The 21,668-nt window shown below is 44.9% G+C and overlaps 1 protein-coding gene across 1 annotated transcript in view; it reads right to left on the bottom strand.

Moving 5' to 3' along the window:
- Positions 1 to 20,652, bottom strand: part of LOC8028089 (prolyl 4-hydroxylase subunit alpha-1) — a 62,692-nt gene extending 42,040 nt beyond the window's left edge. Inside the window, exons 1-6 of the mRNA XM_042286923.1 lie at positions 20,531 to 20,652; positions 17,149 to 17,303; positions 12,231 to 12,422; positions 9,450 to 9,610; positions 5,578 to 5,611; positions 2,494 to 2,639 (exon numbers count right to left, since the gene is read on the bottom strand). Of these exons, the coding sequence (XP_042142857.1) occupies positions 2,494 to 2,639; positions 5,578 to 5,611; positions 9,450 to 9,610; positions 12,231 to 12,422; positions 17,149 to 17,303; positions 20,531 to 20,604 (762 nt within the window). The 5' untranslated portion in view covers positions 20,605 to 20,652. The remainder of the gene's footprint in view (positions 1 to 2,493; positions 2,640 to 5,577; positions 5,612 to 9,449; positions 9,611 to 12,230; positions 12,423 to 17,148; positions 17,304 to 20,530) is intronic.
- Between the last annotated feature and the right edge of the window lie 1,016 nt (positions 20,653 to 21,668).

Below are 21,668 nucleotides of genomic sequence, written 5' to 3'. Positions count from 1 at the left end.
GAACTTAACAACAGTTTCTTCTCTACGTTGCTGTTCGCAAGACGAGCAAGTAAAGGAGAGGGTAGGGCTTTTGGAAAGTCAGTCTTGAAAGCTACAAATACTTTGTTGTGAAAGTCGGATTTGCTGTTCAGTTTGAAGGTGGGGGACAAGAGAAGGAATAAAGGTAATTTTTTGTGTATCTTTTAAGTGACCAATGCTCGGGATACAAGGGTGAGTCCGATATCTGGCAATCTGTGATCTTGTTGTAATTGTAGGTCTCGTTATTGAAGTTCAGAAATGGCTGTAGCCGGAATACGACTTCTGGGTGTATAAGGATTTGTGGAACCAAAGGAATTAATTGAGTTAAATACAACCCTCCTTCTTTGTCTTTTCCTACGACTAAAAGTTTTGCTTTTAGTACCGCAGTTTCGGGCGCTCAAAAAAGAATCAATGCTCACCAGCTCTCCTGCACCCTTAACTGTTAGCAAGCGAGGACGATACAAAATAATTTATAAGATTAGTAGCCAAAAAGTTAACGAGATCCTGCACTTCGTGAAAAAAATTGTTTTTTTACTTCCATACTTTTCCTGTTAAAAATAAAATAAAACTGACCCCACTGAACAAAAAAAAGGAACGCCGTAACTCTTTCCGTTCCAGTAAAAATGTAAGCCGTTCCCGTTCCAGTTCCAGCGATGCAAAATGGAACGGCGGCGTTCCTTCGTTCCTCCTAAATGGAACGCGTTCCAGGAACGCCGTTCCTTGGAACGCCGCTCCGTACAACACTGATACTACCAATGAAAATTGTCAAACCCCGTGTCTTCCACCCTATAGGCGGAAGAGAAGGGAATATTTTCTCTAGGATTTCTTGCGCGCCTGCTTGTTGACGCCGGTCAGAGCACTACGATTAATATATTTCGCTACAAATACGAAGCGGTCAGGTCACAAGCATATCGCTGGGGACGGATATGTTGACGTAGCTTAAGAAAACGAACATTTTGATTTTTAAACAGTTGCGAAGCGGAACACAACAATTGATATTTTAAGGCACTCGCTTTTCCCATTAAAACTGCATAGGTCACGAGCACGCCTACAAGAACCATAAGGTAACAGCAACAAGATTAAAGAAAGAATATACATGTAAGACAAAGACGACACAACCACACTTTTCAACTAGCAACGGCCATGTAGAAATTTCAAAAGCGAGCAATCAATTATAGTCGGGAAGATCGAAGAAATGGAAAGTAGCTAAGAAACAACTAAAAAGTTGTATTCATGAAATCAGAGATGATTCTGTTAACCTGACTTTGCATGGTATGTTATCCCCCTCTCCCGCCTTCCTCTCTTTTTAGTTACTTTCCATTGCTTCGCTTTTTCTCCCGTAGTAGGTTGCTCGTTTATGAAATTTCTACGTGTACGTTGCTATCTGAAAGATGTGACTGTGTCGTCTTAGTCTTAGATGTTTATTCTTTCTTCAATATTGACCCACACCAACACGCTCTTCGTCCATAAACAGCAGCACCAAGGCCGACAGTCCTTGCCACCATCTTTGCCGCCGTCCCCGCTCCTCTAGTGCTTCGTTCGTCCGCGAGAGGGTGAGTGGCGGGGTGGGGTTCCCGAGCATCTTATCATCGCTCCTCAGCCAATAAGATTGCGACATTAGACGATAAGAACGCCGATAAAAGAGGAGGATCGCCCTCGATGCAAAGGAGTGCCACCGGCCCTTTCGCAACTCGACTGGACCGGTACATGCAGCACAGAGCCGTATTTGTAGAGAGTTTGGCCTTTCGTTGGGAAGTATAGAAGACAAATAGAAGGCGCCATTGGCCGAAAGCGGGCTGGGCGTGTTCCAGGGCGTCTTCAGAAATTCGAATGTGACCAACCAGAAGCCGGAAATAATACCCTGGTGGTGGTCGCGAGAAACAAACCTGATAACTGCATTGAAGTAACTCTCGATGGCTGAAAATATGGTACACGTGATGTTTCAATCACGCTCATCCGAAATTATGGTGGAAGAGTGCGACTAGCGGTACCATCGACATAATCCGTACGCCAAGCGCCGAGGGCCGGGAATCTGCCGTCCGAGCGGTCACACTCTGTCCGCGCAAAACGGAGTTGAACGGCGCATTGGTTTCTTACATCTTCCTGCATGATCATGATCAAAACAACACGTGCACCCTATTTTCGACCCCAAAGAGTTACTGCACTTCACTCTTACGCGCTTATTAAAACCATTTACGAACATAGACCTTTGATCAGAACTGTTTCTCGCTACCACCGCTAGGGAATTCTTTTCGGCTTCCGGTTGGTCAAGAAAGCAGGCGAGGAGAGAAGGAAGCTCCCCTCTCGCCTCTAGTCTTCCGTGTACCAGGAACCGCACTGCAGCGGTGCGATGCGGGCCCGGACGAATTGGCCGTTACTCTACCCCAAAATGCTGCTCCGACGTCACCTTGCCGAGCTGTCTCTGCTATTGGCGCGTTGGTTTATACAAATAACATAGTGGGAGACAACTCTTACCCTGAGCTGTTCTCCGCGGCAAAGTCTCTTGTAGTTTTGGTTCACCTGGTCATCCTCAATCTCCTCGTCGAAGAGTTGTGCTTTAAACTCCGTGGACCGATTCGCACGTTCCCGTACAGGTACTCCGTACGTCTGCCAGTGGTTTCCTGCGCACGCCAAGAAAATCTAAGTGATGTAACCAAGTTGGAGTAAGTCCCACACTTGGTTACATCGCATAGCAAAGTTAACCAAATGTTTATGGTGCCGTGGCGTTGGAAACAGTGACGTCCTTCGAGCACTTCATTAATCGAATGTCTTTATGTCTTGATGAAATCAATGCTACTTCATTTCGAGTTGTATGAGCCCTTAACGTGGTTTCACTTTTGAAAAAAAGGTATGAACTAAAGCTTGCTGTTATGGTTTTGAAACTGTTTAGTGTCGTGTAATCAATGGGGTGTTTTTTTAGGATGTCACTTAAGGACGGCTCACACATTTCTGTCTGTTGCGTTCGCAGCAACCGAAACGACATCTACGAGAAAGTAATCCGGACAAGCGTTCGCCGTAAAAAACGTAGCAAGCAATGCAGCAAGAGGCTTAGCGGAGCAGTCACAAGTCACGGTTGGTCGGGTGTTCCGGCTGTTTCTGTCGTTTTCGTTGTCGTGAACGCAGCCGTTACATATGTGTGAACCAGCCTTTATATTCCCTAGCAAAATATCGCCACGGCGAGTGGATGGAACTTATTTTCTCTCCGCCCGAGTCCCACCATAGCCACAAACGGAGACAACCAACACGGAGAAGCCTAAAGCACGTCCAGCATGCGCGCGAAGGTAGCTCTGGCAGGCTTGCAGTGTCTCGGTGCTCGTGTAGTCAACACAAGCCTGCCGAAGATACCTTTGCGTGCATGCCGCGCCTGCTGGGGGCTTGTCGGTGTCAGTTGTTTCTGTTTGTCGCCCTAGTGGAACCACGGTGTAAGGTATAGAGGTGTGGACAAACAACTCTGCGAACGCTGAACGCGATTGACCAAATAAAGTCCCATTGGCGCGCGCCCGATTAGCCTCAGCCAACAGCGCCTCTGCCATCTAGATGGCGGAACTGAGAAAAAAAAATAGACAAATTGAAGAACGTTTACATTTTTTTGTAACTCCAAATTAGAGGCCAGCTCTTGAGGTATTTTGGCGTAGGTTTTCATGTCAATGTTTCCGCTATATTTAGCGGGGAAACTTAGTTTTTGTATAGGTCACGTGAGATGTAGTCATCCGACATCATTTTCCCCGATAAATTTTGCGGGGAAACTGAACTGGTGGCGAGGTCAAGTGACGTCAATGTTTTTGCTACATATAGCGGGGAAACTAAATGTGTGAATAGGTCACGTGGTACGGTCATGTGACGTCATTTTTCTTCCGAAATTTAGTGGGTAGAGTGAATTGTTGTTGAGGTCATGGGATTCAAATTTCGCGGCTAAATCTTGCGCGGATACTGAATTGTTGTATAGGCCATTTTTCCTGTTCAATTTAATTGGGAAATTAAATAGGTGTTGAGTTTACGTGACGTCAGTTTTTCCGCTAGCGGGGAAACTGGATTTGTGCATAGTTGACTTGCGCGAAGTCATGTGACGTCATATTTTCCAAATAATTAGGCGGGGAATTTAAATTGTTTTTGAGGTCACATGATGTCAATTTTCCCGGTAAATCTAGGGGGAAATCGAGTTTGTGTATAAGCTAAGTGACACGAAGTCATGTGGACGTAATTTTTGCTGCTAAATTTAACTGGGAAACTGAATTGGTGGGGAGGTCACGTGACGTCAATTTTCCTGCTAGACCTAGCGGGGGAAACTGGATTTGTGAATAGGTCACGTGACTTGGAGTCATGTGACGTCGTTTTTTCCGCTAAATTTAGCGGGGGAACTAGATTGGTGTTGAGGTCCCGGGACGTCAATTTTCCCGGTAAGTCTAGTGCGCGATAGGCCCTGTGTGGGGGCCGTTTCTCCGCTAAATTTAGCAGGGAATCGAATTGGTGTTTATGTCTGAGACGGCCCATAATGCCACGCGAAGTTACGCCGACGCCCACGCCGCCAAATGTGGAAACGGGCAGTAAAAACAACAGAAAAATGAGTGACTCGTACGTATGGCACCCGAGCGCACTCTTTTTCCGTTCGGAGTGTCCGTTTTTATCTTGAAGGACGGTGGCTTGAGCACCGCGCCAGATATTTCTCCCCTTGAACGCGTTCATAAAACGACACTTGCCGCCGTTGAGGGACGAAACACTAGGGTCGGTGACGAAGCAATGTCTAAGCAACATGAGTAGCGCAAGTAGCAAGTTCGACATGCCGTGGTGTACCCAGAGAACAACGCTAAAACAGGAATGTCTCCTATAGAGAAGCATGGGAAACCGGGACCGCGACAGGCTGGCCGCGTATACCGAGGAGTGATCTGCTGGCGCCGCTTGCAACCGAGGCGGGGAGAGGATTTTATCTGGCAGTTGAAACACGCGCGGTGTCCACACCTATATATTTCTCCAACCCCCTTAGTGGAACGTGGGCGTTAGTGAAGTCTCACACTAATCTCGAAGTAAGGGAAATGGGCTGACTTGCCCACGGATATATCCCCAACAGACTCTACCCAGAACCTATAGAGGGAGCAACCCAAGACGTAGACCCAAAGGCAACGACGTATAAAGGACGCCGGTTACAAAAAAAGCTAGAAAGAGACCATTAAATAGAAAATGCTCAACCTCATCAGCCAAATCATTTAAAAAAATTGAAAAAAAAATTACAGGAAGATATATTGATTTTTTCGGGAATGACCCTGGAGAAAGGCCGCACAAGTTCCCCTTTTTGAGAAGCTTACGCCGGCCCTTTCACTTTTCTGTCTTGACTTTCTCTTTTGGCTTTCTCTTTTGCTTCCTTTATTTTATTTTTTTTTGCGGACAGGGAGGGAGAAACCGACACGTGCCGACATCAGCGCTTCGCACCAATAAAAGTGTCGCACTCGCCAGACTCTCCTCCTCCCTTCCTTTCTCTCGACGGCACTGACAAACTGACAGACACCGCCGGGTTTTCGTCAAAACGAGGGTTCCAACGCTAACACATAACACAAAGGGGCTCACCTGCTTCTCCCATGGTACTCAACACTTCATCGTGCTGTTGGAAAAAAAAAAAAAGAAGACATAACTTATTTAAGCGAACTTATATGATGTGCTTCAAAGAGGTGCCCCGGCGTTTGTTTTTATAGTCCCAGGTGGCGCTTGAAAATTTGCTAAACACACCAACAAACATCGCTGAAAGAATACCCAAATATTGGGTCAAAATAAATGTTTTTCGCGAAGTTATTCAGTTTTCCAATTTTGGCCATCAACGTGTTTTTCAAAGTGAAAATCTGTACTGGCGAGAATGAAAAAGTAACGTCAGTGGAAGGGAGAGGGTCACTCTTTGGAATGTAGACTTTGTTTCCAAATGATTACAAGCTGTTTCATGGTGTCAAATGAAGGCGTTGGAAGCTCGCTCCAGCACCCAAGCATCAGCATGAAAGTAATGCTCAGCGTTGTCCATTTTTAGACTGCCCCCTCTACCTGCAAGCCTGCCTTCCTCTGATGTCATTGCGATGAAAAGCGCGGGCATATTTGAATGTCGGCTTGTCATCATTTTCATGTGCCATTTCGCAATTCCTATTTTTAAATTGGCTATACTAAATAACACAGTTGAAAGGGTCAAGGCGGGTGATTCTGGAAATGGAGTTAGTTAAGGTAGCTCAAAAAATCTTCTTAGTACCCCTTTAAGCTTCCTCCATGTCGTTTGAGCAGCTGGGTTGGGAACGGCGGCAAAAGCTTCAGTTGCGCCGCCTTCAGGGCAAGCTTCATGTACCTACGGCAATGCTTCGGCGTCTTTTGCACCTCGAGTGCGCACGCGCAGCATATGCACGACGGAAGACGTGGAGCGCGTGGTGAAACCTGGAGGCGGAGCGTTCGAAAGACAGGCCCTACCGTTTGCACTGGCAGTGGCGTACCAACTTGTTTTCGAGTAGGGGGGCAGACCAGCCCCCCCCCCCCCCCCCCCTCGCCCCATTTTTTGGGCCGGGGGGCGGTGGCCTTGGTATTACTTGGGCGCCGCTGGCCAGTGTTTGCCTTGTCCAGTGTCGGCTGTTTCAGGGGGCTGGAGGAAAACACATGCCCTCCGCTTGGCACATCTCGCTGTCGTGTTCAAACAGATTTCTTGACGCAGAGGTAAATCGTTCACAGACCACGGCGCAAGTTTGCATTTTATCTAACCTTTACACTTTGGGTGTGTAAAAAAGTAAGAGCTGTCGGCAAGAGTGTTCCCGCGAAAGAAAAAAAAAATGTGTAATTGAGGTTGATGTGTTTACCCCCAGCCAAAACTGATCAAACTTCAGCGCGAGGTTTTGCTGCGATACGTGCACCCCTTTTGGCACCGACTATTCTGCCGAAGTAAGCTTTAATTTTATTGGTATAATTTTATTAGCTCCATGCGGACCGAATTTGAGAGCTCTGTGGTTGCTTTTTTTAAAAAAATAAATATTTACGTGACGGGATACGCGCGGGGCAAAACGCGAAAATTTCGCATGTTATGACGCGCATGCTGTTAACACACGAGTCTCCCGGTTTCTCCTGAGCCATATTCTTTTTTTCCCGGTGTCTACGATGAACCGAACGAGTAGAAGAAAAACAACAAGGGCTTCATAGCGCGAATGCAACTTGAAAATTTCAAGCAACAGATTTCACTCCCTTCGCACTGCTGCCACACTTTTTGGCGCACCATAGAATGCGCTTCGAAGGCAAGCCCAACAACTTGCGCAATGTAAAAAAAACTGCTGCACTAATAAAAAAAAATAAAACGGCTGGGCTACAGAGTCGCGTCCTTTCCAACGTTTCAAGTTTCAAGCAAAATTGTTTTGTATTTAACGCAGTATAGAAAACGAAAACAAGCAGGTCGGACAACAGCATTGTTCTAACGTCATCTCCTCACAAGGCATAGCTGATGTTTGCGAGAGCAACCGACAACCGACGTTCCACTGCCCGCCTCCCCCGAAAGAACAAAAGAATTGACACCGAACAGAAAGATTATTGGAGATCCCCCGTAGAAGAGCGCATTGTCAGAGCGCTCTCCAGACCGTGCGATGAGCAAACGACTAGCAGTGTCTGGTATGCAAAGAACAGCAAGCAGCCCCGCAGTCAGTATGAATCGGGTGCATAAAAGGCAAGGAGAGGGCTCACGAAGAGTGCGTTGGAGCTCTCACAGTGCGTTTCAAGTGCTTTTATTGTAAAAATCTGAACGCATATCAGGTTCTTTCTAAGTGTGCCTCATTGTACCCCACTACGTTGTCTGATTCTGCCCACCAGGGCGGGGCATCATGAGACATTGCAGAGTTTTAACAGATCGTTTTTTGCCCTGGTAATGACACCCGATAACGATACGATGCATGCCCAAGGCCACCGGAGGCGAGAGGAGGTATCGTTATCGGGGCGAAAAAACGATCAGCTAAAACTCTTTATTGTGGGACTTTGATATGTTGTAAGTTTGTTTAATGTTTTGCTTGCTCCGGTTAAGTAATGTAATATTTACTGAGTATAAAGACAAGACATCGAAGAATAGCCCCCTGCTGTGTTTGAGACAGCAGCTCTTAGGCGCCCGTTTCCGGGTTGAGCGGCGTCGGCGTCGGCTTCACCGCGCGTTGCATTATAGGACGTTTTTCATATTGACATCACACGTGACGTCACCTGTGACGTCACGAGGGTTATGAGGGTCACGGAAGTTGCGAGGGTTACCATCATGAGGATCACGAAGGTTACGCTCACGAGGGTCACTAAGGTAGCGAGGGTTACCCTCAGGAGGGTCACCAGAGTTACCGTCACAAGAGTTACCCTCACGAGGGCTACGAGAGTTACCCTCAAGAGGGTTACCCTCACGGGGGCTACGAGGGTTACTTTCACAAGGGTTAGCCTCACACAGGTCACGAGGGTAACCTGACAAAGGTTACCCTCACGAGGGTCACAAAGGTTACGAGGGTTACTCTCACGGGGGTTACCCTCACGAGGGTGACGAGAGTTACCCTCATGAGGGTTACCCTCGTGACGTCACACGTAATGTCACGTGTGACGTCATTATAGGAGACACGTGACGTTTGACGGAACGTGACGTCTCACGCATCTAACATTGCCAAATTCTCGCTAAATTTAGCGGTGAAAGAAGAGGGGCATACCCTCCCATCTCTACCCTACCCTCCTCTTCCTCAAGGTCTGCGCTCTAATTCGGCATTACAGGGAGTTGTAAACGTCTTTCAATTTTTTAATATTAAAGAAAACTATTGAAATTAAAATTTGTTGTCTCATTTAGCCCCACCCTACCCTATGCTACGTACACTGTATACTTCGAACATCTGTGCAGGCTGTTTTTGTAAGACCAATGTGGCGGAACCGTCGTATAGAAATATTGGCAGCGAACTTCACCGTAAAAGGCCTATGATGCATAAAATGAATTACAGGAATTTGGTAACGAGAATTGGTGTGTCCTAGGACGTATCTTTTCTCGCTATATTTAGCGGGGAAACAGGATAGGTGTCTATGTCGGAAGTCGTGAATTTTCCCACCAAACGGAGCGGGTGGGAATATGTATAAGTCACGGGATGTCAATTTCCCGCTAAATTTAGTGGGGAAACTGAATTGCTGTTTTGGCCGCAAGGCTTTAATTTACCTGCTGCGGGGAAACTGAGATGACGTATTTCCCCAATGTGTATAGGTCACGTGATGCCGGGTGATGCCACTTTCCCTGCTAAATTTAGTGGAAAATGCAAGGACAAACGGACACCTTTTTGGGATTGGAAGGAGAGGGGAGAGTTGCGTTAAAAAAACATTTCATGCTTGAACAGAAACATGCCTCGGAGCCAGACAGTGTCTGCAGGTATTCTTTTGTATGATATATAACCAGCGTGACCCCGGCCTAATGTAAAATGCATGGACCTAAGGACCTTTTCGATGGCGGCCTTGTAAAAAGTGTCCAGCTCTTGCTTGGGGATTGTGAATGGTTGTTCTTGTGTGGCCTTGGCTATCGCTTGTTCAGCCCATTCGACGGCGCGGTCGTAGAACCCGTGCCGAAGAGCCACCTGGCTGATGTTGAAGCAGTCCTTAGCTGTTAATGTAAAACGGAGAGCGGAAGTGGGTCACTCACCTGCAATTGCCTTACAACAGGGTCAATGGCACAGCTTATTTATAGCAGTTGGTAAGGAGGATTATATTACTAACACGCGTGTTTGAAAAGTGTACATGATAACAGAAAGCATAAAATTCCTCTTTGTTTCGTCCTTTCAATGTTGTGTTCTTTCTGCTATCTTGTAAGGGAGGATCACGCGTGCACTGAGTGGTTATCACGTATAAATGATTGACACGCTTTAGATATGGTAAAAGCAAACTAGAAGTTTCTCGTTTGTGCGACGAGATGCCAGTTTTTTTTTCTAAGCTATAGCGAAAGGGATTCACCTGGTAGATGAGCAACTTGTACATGATTCACACGATCATAAAGACCTTTCAGCTAAGGGAACTTTTTGGCCGGAGGCCAATCGGTTCCCGATTCTCCGCTCGTGGAATCTGCTTGCGACGCAAGCGCGCTGGCTTATTCGCCGTTTGTAAAGGGACTTTGTTAAAGGTACATTTATGTTGGCCATGTGAATGCGTATTAGACAGTTCACGTGGCCAACAATTCCTGTTCTTGGTTATAGAGTTAGTAGACCGCAGTAAAATGCGAGAATACGCGCTAACGCAAAAAGATCTACTAAAACAGCAAAGTCAAGGTGCATTCACTGCGCTTGATTGATTTAGCCGTTTACAGACCCTCAACAAGATGACGAATGCCGTGACGTTGCACTTTTGCAATTTTTCGATGAACCCAATCGGCTCGCTTCCTAGTTAACACCGGCTAGTTGACTAAGTCATAGTTTTGTGTGTTTTACGTGGCCTACCAAAGACCAGCCCGGGTCACAGAGCTTGAACACGAGCGCTGCATCAACGTTCGCCTGGGACTCGCGTTCTTACTGGACGAACACGACTCTCGGTCAAAATATGGTGCCTGAAACGCGTCCCCGACTGGTTTCTCTAGCGTCCTATACTGCCCATACGTCAAAAGTGGCATCGATGTGCCAACAAATGACGTCAGTGAAGCCGGAGTGTCAGGCTGTTGATTATTGGGGTCCTTGCGCTTGGCACCAGAAGTAATGACCAAAAACCCTGGCGAACGCGAGTGTCGCTATCGTCGCGGCGTCTCAACTCCTGGAAAGCGACCCGCAGGAGAACAGGCGTCTGCCATATCCACCGCCGCTGCTGGGACATCGCCAGGATCGCGGCCGGCGAGGGCATACCACTTGTATGATGTTATCAGGCGGATATCGAGGGACCACCTTTCTTGGACGCGGAAATCCCACCAGTCGGGGACGCGCTCCAGGAACCATAGCCAAAGACTGACGCAAACTTGTGTTCACTCTTCGCTCTCTGCAGGTTTCCGGTATGTGGTTCAAAATGTCTAGCACTGCGGCCTGTTATCCAAGAAGTATTGGCTGCGGTTGGTAAGGTCGGGTTTGTAGCTAAAACGATGCTAAAACGATGCTCATCTATAATAAAATTGGCCGGAACCTGGGCTTCGATTTTGGTCACCGAGAGAGCGAAAGCGAGATCGAATTTTCCTCTCGTGGAGCGAGCAAAGGTAGCCTTCCTAGACGGTTCGTCCACCAACGCGAGTGAAGAACGCGGTTCCTCTGCTAAAATAAAACAAGAAGACGCCGTACATCGTCTGCTAACGGACGAGAAAAGAAAGTTCATCATCTGCTACGAGCCGAGCGCCGCGGCTAAATGAGGTCGTATGCGGGCAGAAATTGTAATCGTCATTGACAACTCGCCGTTCATTTACAAATCTCAGATTGTTCTGCTACCGTACACAAGCTGACATCTATTGGTGTATGAAAAGTTTTAAGGACTATAATTACAGGCCGCGAAACCTGTTTCGCTACTCGTATGTTGGTGAGACGTTCTCACCAAAATATTGCCCATTTGTAAACTCGCGAACGGGTCAAAACGGTTTCATTTGTTAATGACACGCAAGCTGTGGTGCTACGTTCAACCAAAAGCTGAGAACGCTCTTGTTTTCTCTCGATCGAAATCGGGTTGGAGTAGAACCTCAAATATTATTCATGAACTTTGCAGAGAGCTTTTACTCTGAATATAGAAAATGATATTGTAAATCTAGCATAAAAAAGAGGTAAAGGGTAGTTAATATAGTGTTTCGGTCGCTGTTAAACATTGTGCTCTATCAATCAAAATCGTGTAGAAGCTTTATATTGACCATTCAGTGCCCAAAAACGTGAGAGTGTAAATTGAAAATGTTGAGCAAATCGTCTATTTTTTTAACAAAATTTATATCAAGACGGGAGATCGTGTTAACACATCAAGGCACACCTTTTATGAGCTTCCGCGCAGATCAATAACTACTTTCTTTGGAGTATTTCAGAAGGTTGTGTGTTCTTAGAACTTAGTTCATGTCAGTACGGGAGCTCGGGCTCGTACTCCAGGGAGCATGTTTTAGAAGGGTGTACCCCTAGCAGTATGGGAATTGTGCGACAAGACAGTATCGCCGCGGTACGGCTCTCAACAGAGTAGTTTTGCAGGAACATCAGTTGGATCGCATGCTCCCTACTGCGCCTTAGAAAACATTTTGCTAAATCTCCATGCGAGTTTTCTTTAAGATGAACTATTACGTGGCATACCGTTGAGTGGTAGACGCCCAGGAACACTTCGGTTGCGTAAAATCTCACTGCGTATGTGTCCCTTCGTCAGTTCATGCAAGTCCAGAGCGTACGTGTCTTGGAGTCTCACAAGTGAACCCGCAAGCCCTGTGAAGTCCTCGTCCCTCGGAAGCAGTCGTTGCTTGCGCATTTCCATGACGTTCACAAGGGGATCTGCAAGTGTTCGTGGAGACATACTAATCGCCGTGTCGCCACACCTTTTACTTTCGTCTTGTCACTTGTTGGCTACCAAATAAACAACTTACTGAAGATTGATGAATTGAATTATTCAGGCGATTAAACTACATTGCAGTATTAAAGGGATACTGCAACAAAATTTCGGCGGTTATTTCTTGGTCTATTTGTGTTCAGTTCAGACATACCGATCTTGCGTTGGAAAAGACACGAAAAGGAATTTTGAAACAAACTAAACGATTAGCAAAGCGCACCTGGTGGATGTATCTAACGCCTCGTTTACAATGCCCCTCTAGGAATCTTGGCAGGTAGTGACTAAGTACAATATATGGCTAGGACACATACGGAGGTAATCCGTACTGTAGCTTCCGCATGTCAAGAAGGGAATAGCCAACAGATCAAGGTCTAGATCCAGAGGACGATAAATGTCTCGCCTCCGGCCATCACAAGAGAAGAGGGTAAGGAGGAACTCCTCTCTCTGCGAGACTCTCTTTTGTGTGCCCCAGAGGTCGCTATTGTCCATCTACAAGATTATTGAAGCTTAACCCGTCACTGAAAATTCGTTCAACAGAAGCTTTGGGGTTAGTTGCGGTGTCCCGATCGCTGGAGCGCTTCGACCGCTTTGGTGACAGGAACGGCTAGAACATCCTCTCGACGTCAGCCACGCCGCAGCTTTGCTCGTCCCGAGACAATTGACGTCACGATTGCGGCGGATGTCACGTGCTCTCCACTGGCTGCTCCCCGAGCGCTTGCCAGATTGCGCTATTATAACGAAAAATACAACCACCAGGCTCAAGATACAATCGTGCGATTGTCATTTATGAATATTGTGGATCGTATTCAGCCTATTTCTGAACATGACGGGTATATTTCAAGTTTCGTTGAAGTATCTCTTTAAATTTAGGCTAGGGTTTGGTGCAGAACTGGTCCCATTACTCTAGTGGAGGTTTATAGATATGCAACTTTTTCTACGACAGGCGAAAAAATGGTTTGCAGTACAAGTAAACCTAAAAAAAGACCGATGCTTTCAGCACTCTTTAATCAAAGTAGTGGCGTGGGGTAGGTGGCATTTACAAAGCAAGCGAGAGTGCTTGCAAGATCAAAAGTTATTTTTAATTCAGAATGCAAAATTTCACTTACTAATTGTTTGATGTATAATCTGATGATATAACAGGGTAGATAAGTTGAATAACTCGGGGGCATTATTTGTATTTAAGGGAGCTGTGCAACAATTTTTGTACTGTGCACAAATACCTCTTAAAACGGATCCCTAACGTTAATGACCTATGAAACACGCGTTCGTTTTTCACCCCACTCAATAAAAGTCCCCCCCCCCCCCCCCAAAAAAAAAAAAATTAAAAAAAAAAACGAGCAGCGTTTATTCCCTCAACTCGCAGCCAGAACAAGCAGCCACGTGATCTGGAGCCGATTATATGCCGCCAGTGTTGATCATACCCACGCGCTGGGGTTGGCAAAGCGCAGGACACGCGCTGAGTTCCAGACATTGTTATGGCTGGGCTGTTGTCGTCGTTGCAGCGATTGGACACGGGTCACAACCCGAATGCTTCTCGAGCTAACAATTTTCAAGAGCCAAATTTGAGTGTCCACGCAATGCTCGGGTCCAATCTATAAACCGCATTCAAATATCGTCACTTGGGCGCACTGCGATCCCTGAGTTACGTCATCAAATTTTGCAAAGGAGAGATTGAATGAAAAAGATCGCTTTTGTCCTTAATATTACACCGCAACAAAGGAGTTTCTTGGCCAATGGCGTTGCGTGTGAGTATCCTTGAGTCCCAGGTGTGCCAGTAAGCTCGTGTAGAGAGAAAAAACATTCCAATTGAATATCGTTGCACAGCTCCTTTAAGGACAACAGGATGGGCAATATGCAAGATAGCAGCGCCTCTAGGGGTTCAGGTGTACTCTTGGAGCTGGAGACAGTCAACGTCTAGTTTCGGTTTCGCGGTTTGTGCATCTGACGTCTGCTATCGTCTCCGCACTGACATTGCTCACGTCGTCGTGGATTACTTTACACTTACGCGCGATGGACTAAGTACAGTTTTGTTTTCGTTCCTACAAATCAGATACAGCGAATAACGAAACAATTACAATTTCCTAACAGCGACGTAGCCAGAAGTGCATGTTCGCGCTTGAACGCCTTCTCGCTCTGCGAGGTTCGTCATGTACCGCGTTAGCCCCATTGAAAATAGTAATCGGAGAAAGAAGGGTGTTATAAAACTGGAGCACTAGTCTCAGTTACTGTTCTCGATGTTATAAACGAATGCACGCAGTGAGCTGGCACGGCGTTCGGCGCACGTCGATCGGCGTTCATTTGACTTCGCAATTGCGGCGTTTTCGCTAGCCCCCGTGCCAGCAAAATAGTAATTGTTTGTTATTCGCTGTGTCTGATATGTAATGACGAGAAGAAAGGGGTACTTACTGCATCGTGCTCAAGTATGGAGCAATCCACGACGACGTGAGCAATGACGGTGTGGACACGTTTGCAGACGACAGATGCACAACCCGGCGCAACCGAAACCGAAACTACGCGTCGACAGGCTTCCACAGTGTTATGGGCACGTGTATTTTGTGTATTGCTCATTAATTTTTGTCGTTTTAGTATCTACGCTGAAGTGTCTCCATAGTGGTATTGAAAGATAGATTTTTTTATGTAATGTCTACAGGCAGGACATTGCTATACTACGTTTCAGATGCTACAAGCGCAAGCATGTGGCCCTGAACAGTGCCCAGACTGCACGAGCGCGCGTGCTTCGCAGGGACGCTGAAAGCCAGGAGCTCGAGCTTGTTGCATTGGCTGAATCTGGACTTCAGCTGAAACGAACCATAAGGTAAACACCTCATCATCTGGATACTGTGGCTGCGCTCATGGAGCCTTGGATTTCACCCGCGTTAAATATTTTTGTTTCAAGATGAGTTAATTCCTCTCCCTAGCGGTGCGCGCTGTTGTAGAGCGCTTGCTAAATCTTCAGGCATGTTCATTTCCCATCATAAAATGTATTGTTTTGGACACGCGAGCAACTTTTACCACTAGAGAACGTGCTCCTACACAAATCAACATCTATGATTTCTAGGTAATTGTTGATTGGTGCAGCATTACAGCTACCATTGGTAGAGTGACATATCAGTAACATATGACAAAGTAACATATTGGTAAAATATCAACAGTGAGCTTTGCGCAGAGTGAACTCGCTCTCTTTCCAAATTTAGATTTCACGAAGCGTTTTTTCCCCCTTCCGATAAGCCGCGTTCAACCATGTTGGTTAACAGTGTCTGACCCTTCAGCCGTGTATTTACACCCAGACGCTTAGTGATTGACGTCGTTTTTGGTGTTGCTAAACCGCCGAAGCATGGCGAATGGCTCCGTCGACGACTGAATTCAGAAAGATACGGTCGGAGACGTATTTCGATTGGTAACTTCAAGTTTATTTTTATTTGTATCCTTGTGGAGGCAGTTTTGGCTATTGGGCGAGCTGGTGCTGAATATTTAAAAAAGGTGGTAACGCTTTTGGACATGAACAAGAGAGAAGAACCTCTTGTTCATGTCCATCAGTGCCACCACGTTTTCAAAGGCTTACGGAGTCGCCCAGGTGGCATGTGACTGGGACCCTCACGACCGCAAGCGGGGAGAGTTCTCGATCACCGGCTCATCTTAAGTTCGAATGAGAGCTTTGTATAAATACCGAGTTATCAGATGCTTCTTTTTGTGTTGCCGACTCCTCCAGCAGGCAAAGTATATCATGACACAAAAAAGAAAGACCAAGAAATAAAACACTGTCTCCGCGCATAGGACATCAGGCGAAAGTCCATCAATATGCCTTTCGGAGAGATTTGAAGTCACAAGTACGTCACGTAAAACAGCATTATAGTTAAATGCTTTCTGCGCGGTCACGAGGTACAAGCCCCGCAATCGATTGAGGTGTTTGCAATCCTCATTCAATGGCCGCTTCACAACCTTGGCCGTGTAAGACATTAACAAAAAAAAGTCGTTCGTAATTGAGTTGGTGTTCCCCATCTATTATCCTACCGCTTATGTCGTTAATATTGTTGGGTGATTTAAATGAACCCATAAAGCGGTTTTTTAAGGTAACTCGCTAAGATTTACCACACACAGCGCTGCCTGAAGGTGGTGGATCTTCTGTACTACCGCATCCGTCTTCAAACGAAAGGCGTCTGCTATTGCAAATGTTGCGAGATGGCGGCACGAAAGATGGCAGGCGGAGCAGGCGACAACAATGGGCGCTTCCCTCAACGTCAGCAATAACAGGCGTCTTTCTGAGCCAGAAGCTGTGCGCTTTTTTTCTGTGCTTATTGTCAGTACATGTTTCTCTTATTCTTACCAGTGAAGCATAAAACACGAACACAAACGAGAAAAAGAAAACAATACATATATGTTGTTTGTTGATGTGTTTTCCAACATCTCTCAGCTGTCACGCCACTCAAACGCCTTTCGTCAGCAGACTGGCGCCTTAGCTAAAGGTTTCAAGCTTTTGATTTTTAACTTTTTACTGAAATAAGATTTTTCCATAAAAATATGAGACGCTAAATCCGTTATCATCAGGCACCACTGTGGTAAATCCTTGTGCGATATGTGAGAAAACCTATGTATGCGGTCCCTGCGGATAGTCAACGGTTCTTTTTTTACTCACGGGGTGCTATATGTCTGCTAAGAAGAGATGAGACGTACCAAACGTTCTCGTTTTGTTTATCAGTGCTTCTATGTCCCCCAGGCCAGCGGTCATCCTCTTGATCAAGTGGAAGGCATGCACCGGGTGCTTGAGGTATTCAGAGACAGCGGAAGGTGATGTTAAGTCATCGTAGGGTTGCTTGTCCTGAACGAAACTGCCGAGTAGAATATCCACAGACTGAACATTTGGAAGTTGGACTTTGCGTTTATGTAAATTTCACACTCCAAATTTGTGTTATTTGTTTTCATTTACAGATGCTACTTCGTAGTGTTTTCATAAAAGGCGTCGTAAGACCGAACTTTAAAAATAGCAAAAAAAAAGGCAGTTTAAAGAATACATTGTCAACGCGAGAAGGATCAGACTTACCTTGAAATCTGACCCTCGATTTTATAAAATAAATATTTACAACATAAAAAAGATTATGACAATAATTACTAAGAACCAGTATTACCAGTTAGGTAGTAAAATAACAAATGTCGTAAAAGTATCCATAGAAATAAACCAAACAAAAATAACTCGAGAACAAAAAGAAACAAAAATACAGTCACCAGGTGGCCACAGATAAAAAAATAAAATATAAAAAATTGCCACCGTTTAATTTAATCGGAGAAATAAAACGACAATTCCACCGCATGGCTAGCAGATATGAAAATATAAACGTTAAACAGTGACGTAATCTGATTTAAACGGTAGAAACCAAACTCAAATCTGCAGTAAGACATATATTTATATATAGAGAGAGAAAGAGATAAATAGATATATGTTTTTTTTCAAGTAGCACATTTGTTTAAAAAAGCCGTGACAGTTACTTATGCGGTTTGTGCAGGTGAGTTATACGGCCAGGGGGACCTTATGTGAATGGCCAATCTATGCGATAAATTCATTTATTTATTTCTTTATTAATACTGCTCACCTCGTGGAGGCGGTAGCAGGAGTGAAACTGCACATATTGGAAAAAAAAAGTGCTGTTATACACAGTTCAAAATCTCGGCAGCGCCTTTCTGCAACGCGGGACAGACAAGCAAAGTGACTGGCTCATCCAATCCCATCGCAAAACACTCGCGAACATAGAATGCATAATATACAATCAAGACGCAACTCACACGTACAACAACTGTATGCTTTTCTAGCCGATTTTGGGAGAGGAATGAAGACAATGTCGGACTGTTCACAACGTTGGCTGGCAGGGAATTCCATTCTCTAACAGTGCGTGGAAAAAACGAATGATGAAATACATTGCTTTTAGCGGAAAATTTCCTCATTGACAGTTGATGTGATCGTCTTGTTAATCGTGGCTGAAAGAATGAGATATACTTGTTTTTGTTCATCTTTAGCTGGTCAATAATGATTCGATATAAGAATTTTAATCGATCCCTCCGTCGTCTATTTTCGAGGTTCTGGAGGTTGACATTTTGCAGGAGCTGGCTGGGAGACACAGACCAGCTATAGGAGCTGTAGATAAACATTACCGCCCTCCTCTGTATTTTTTCCAGTTTATTTTTGTTTACTTCGGTGTGCGGATCCCAGACCATTCCTGCATATTCTAGAATGGGTCGCACGTAGGTCTGGAATGCAGTCCACGTCGCCGATACAGTGGAGCGCCCCAGGGATCGTCTCAGGTAGCCTAGCTTTTGGAAAGCACGTCTTAAGATGTAGTCGGCTAATTAATTAAAATTCGTTAATTAACTTTTTTAATTCATAAAAATAGACATATGATTCCAATTTGATACTTGCTCAGCGTCATGGAAAACCACTAAATCAGTAATTTTCAGAAAGACTTTGCGCGCGCGAGAAGCGTAGTAGTGCACTAAATTTACCACTCGTGGAGCTGGTACAAGGGTAGTGGTTGCGGTAAGGCGCCTGCGCGATTTTTCCATGTCTTATCTAGCCCCAGCCTTGTATCTGCTCCACGAGTGGTAACTTCAGTGCACTACTGCGTTTTTCACGCGCTCAAAGTCTTTCTAGAAATTACTGATTTAGGGGTTTCGGACTACGCTCAACAAGTTTCTGATTGGAACCATATGTCTATTTTCATTATTTAAAAAGTTAAATAATGAATTTGTTAATTAGCCACCTGATCGTTATTATTAGCCTTCAATACTATCTACTGGATGTATAAATAATCTGCACAAACCAAATACGTGTAACGTTCACAGCTTTTTTTAAAAGAAATATGTTATGTTAAAAAAACCTGTCTATTTTTGTACAAGTTACTTCAGAAAGTTAATTAAGTTAGGTTAGTACACGTATCTTCCTCAAAAATGATTTGAGTATAATAAAGATTATTCAAATGGAATCCCATTGAGAAAACTTCTAACTATCGTAAAAAGGCAGTGAATTACTTTTGAAATTAACTTTCCTTATATCTTTTTGGTAACAAAGGGCATAACTCTTAATTCGTTTTGAAGATTCCTGTGGCCAAATATGAACAAAAAATGTTCTATCTCCTAATTTAATGAAAATTATTTTATAGCTGACTCTGGTGCGGCGTGCCCTGTTTTCTTTTTAACTCTTTTGTTTTGTTTTTGATTAGTTATGCACTGCTGATGTACCATTATATTTTGGGGTTTACCCCTCCCCGAGCTTAAATTTGCATACACTGTTTGCTTGCTCATTATTTTGTTTTATGTATAAACACTGATGGAATTACTAAATATCCACGAAAAATCTTCGAATTTTGAATTTCCCGCATATCCTGAGTTTTGGGAGGAGATGTATGCAGAGATGTCACTCATGCGTTGACCCTTAGCAAACGATCTTTCAAGTGGAGCACAAAGCACAGGAGCACCACATGGGCTTCACAGTTGGTGTGGCATCTTGGTGGCTCTTTTGGGCAAACGTTTCTGGGTTGGGGAGAACCAGGGACAAGCTATTTCTTCAAATACGCGAGGTGCTTGCCTCCTTCAGCTTAGTGACACAAAGAAAAGGCGGTCTCCACCGCTAACCCCTCTGCTACTCGGCCTCACTTGAGAACACACTTGAGACACACCTTTGCATCTCGTGTACGGTTCCGACTGTTGATGAGGCAGACGAAGAAGAGCACAGAGCCCTAAAAAGCTTGCATTAAGTATCTCTGGATTGTCTTGGCTGGAAGTCTTCCCCCATTTTGCGAATATCAGCTGATGTTCTGAAACGTTATCTTTCTTTGTGTTGCAACGTTTGTTTATGAGCAAGTCTACCGTTAAATTTGGGAAGTAATTTGTAATTTAAGTAGAAGTTACTCGGGAAAAGTAGTTAAAGTATACTACTAATTACAGAAACAAAATTTTAATTTAGAGTCATTAAATTACTAAAAAGTTAGTTAAACTACAGTAACTTGAGTAGATTGGTTGAATTACGTGCAAGTCTGCCCTAATGACGCAGAGCAGCGGTGGAACCTACTTGAGAATGCTATCTTGAAGAACTTTCAGGCGTTCCACGTAGCGGAGGAGGTCGGTTTTCACAAATTTTTCCATGCTGATGAGACCGGAGAGCGTGGAGACCGTTGAGTGGTAGTTCGTCTCGATGAAGGCGTTCGACGGCGTCGCCAGGCAGCACAGCAGCACGACCACGCCTACGAAGTGCCTGCCGGTTTTGTTAGAAATATGTCACGTCGGTATCACTGTCGTAGTGGAGATAAACAGTTGCACTCTTATTACCTCAAGACAATATCCCTGAACTATATGAAAATTCCCATAAGCATGAAATAATCGCAATAATGACAAAATCCCGAGAGAAATAGTGAGAAATAACAAACATTACTTTCATACTCAAGACGCGACGCAGCTCGAAACACTTAGCGCCAAAGTTGCTTTTCGGGAACTCGGAAATCTCCAGAAACCAGAGACCCTGTTTCAGTCAGAAATGTCCAGAACCCTGGGATCCTGGGTTCAATTCAACTGAATCTGGATGAGCATCGTACCGGCGCGCGGTCGAGTATAGGTACTGCGTGAAGCACATTACAGAACCCGGGCACTGCACTGGCTTAACTTCTTATCTACAGCGAGTGATCCAATGATCTAGCAGTCTAACCACAAGCTATCTAAATGTCTAACGACTAATTGTTTTTTTTTTTTTTTTTGCGTGGTGCTCAGCCAAATCTAACTTGGCTGAGCACTTGATAATATCTTCCTCCAAATGTGAATGTCACCATGCACGGAAAAAAGACTTCCAACAAAGCCACTGAGGATGTCCGAGTCACTCACAGGAGAGCGTGCCACCGAGGTACCCTTAAAAAACACTACCCCCCCCCCCCCCCAAAAAAAAAAAATAATAAAATAAAAAAAATAAAAGAAATATATTTTTATATTTTTTAAGGCATGGTTTTATATGGTGTCAGAAGGCTACGCAATCAATATTTTGCTACTGAGTCACGTGTATTTTTAATAAAGTATAAAAACGCAAATGTTTGAAACCGAAACCGAAATATGCGCAAAGGGGCTCGGAGGAGAGTGTTGCCAGAAGTCATATGGCTATCGCTCCCCACCCAGTGTTTTGTTTTTTTTTCGCTCCCTCCATTTCTTAAGCGTGCGTAGCAGAC

This window comes from Ixodes scapularis, unplaced genomic scaffold (genome assembly GCF_016920785.2).
Source record: "Ixodes scapularis isolate PalLabHiFi unplaced genomic scaffold, ASM1692078v2 PGA_scaffold8__174_contigs__length_109621045, whole genome shotgun sequence".
Taxonomy (NCBI): Eukaryota; Metazoa; Arthropoda; class Arachnida; order Ixodida; family Ixodidae; genus Ixodes; species Ixodes scapularis.
This window is presented reverse-complemented; position numbering and strand designations above follow the sequence as displayed.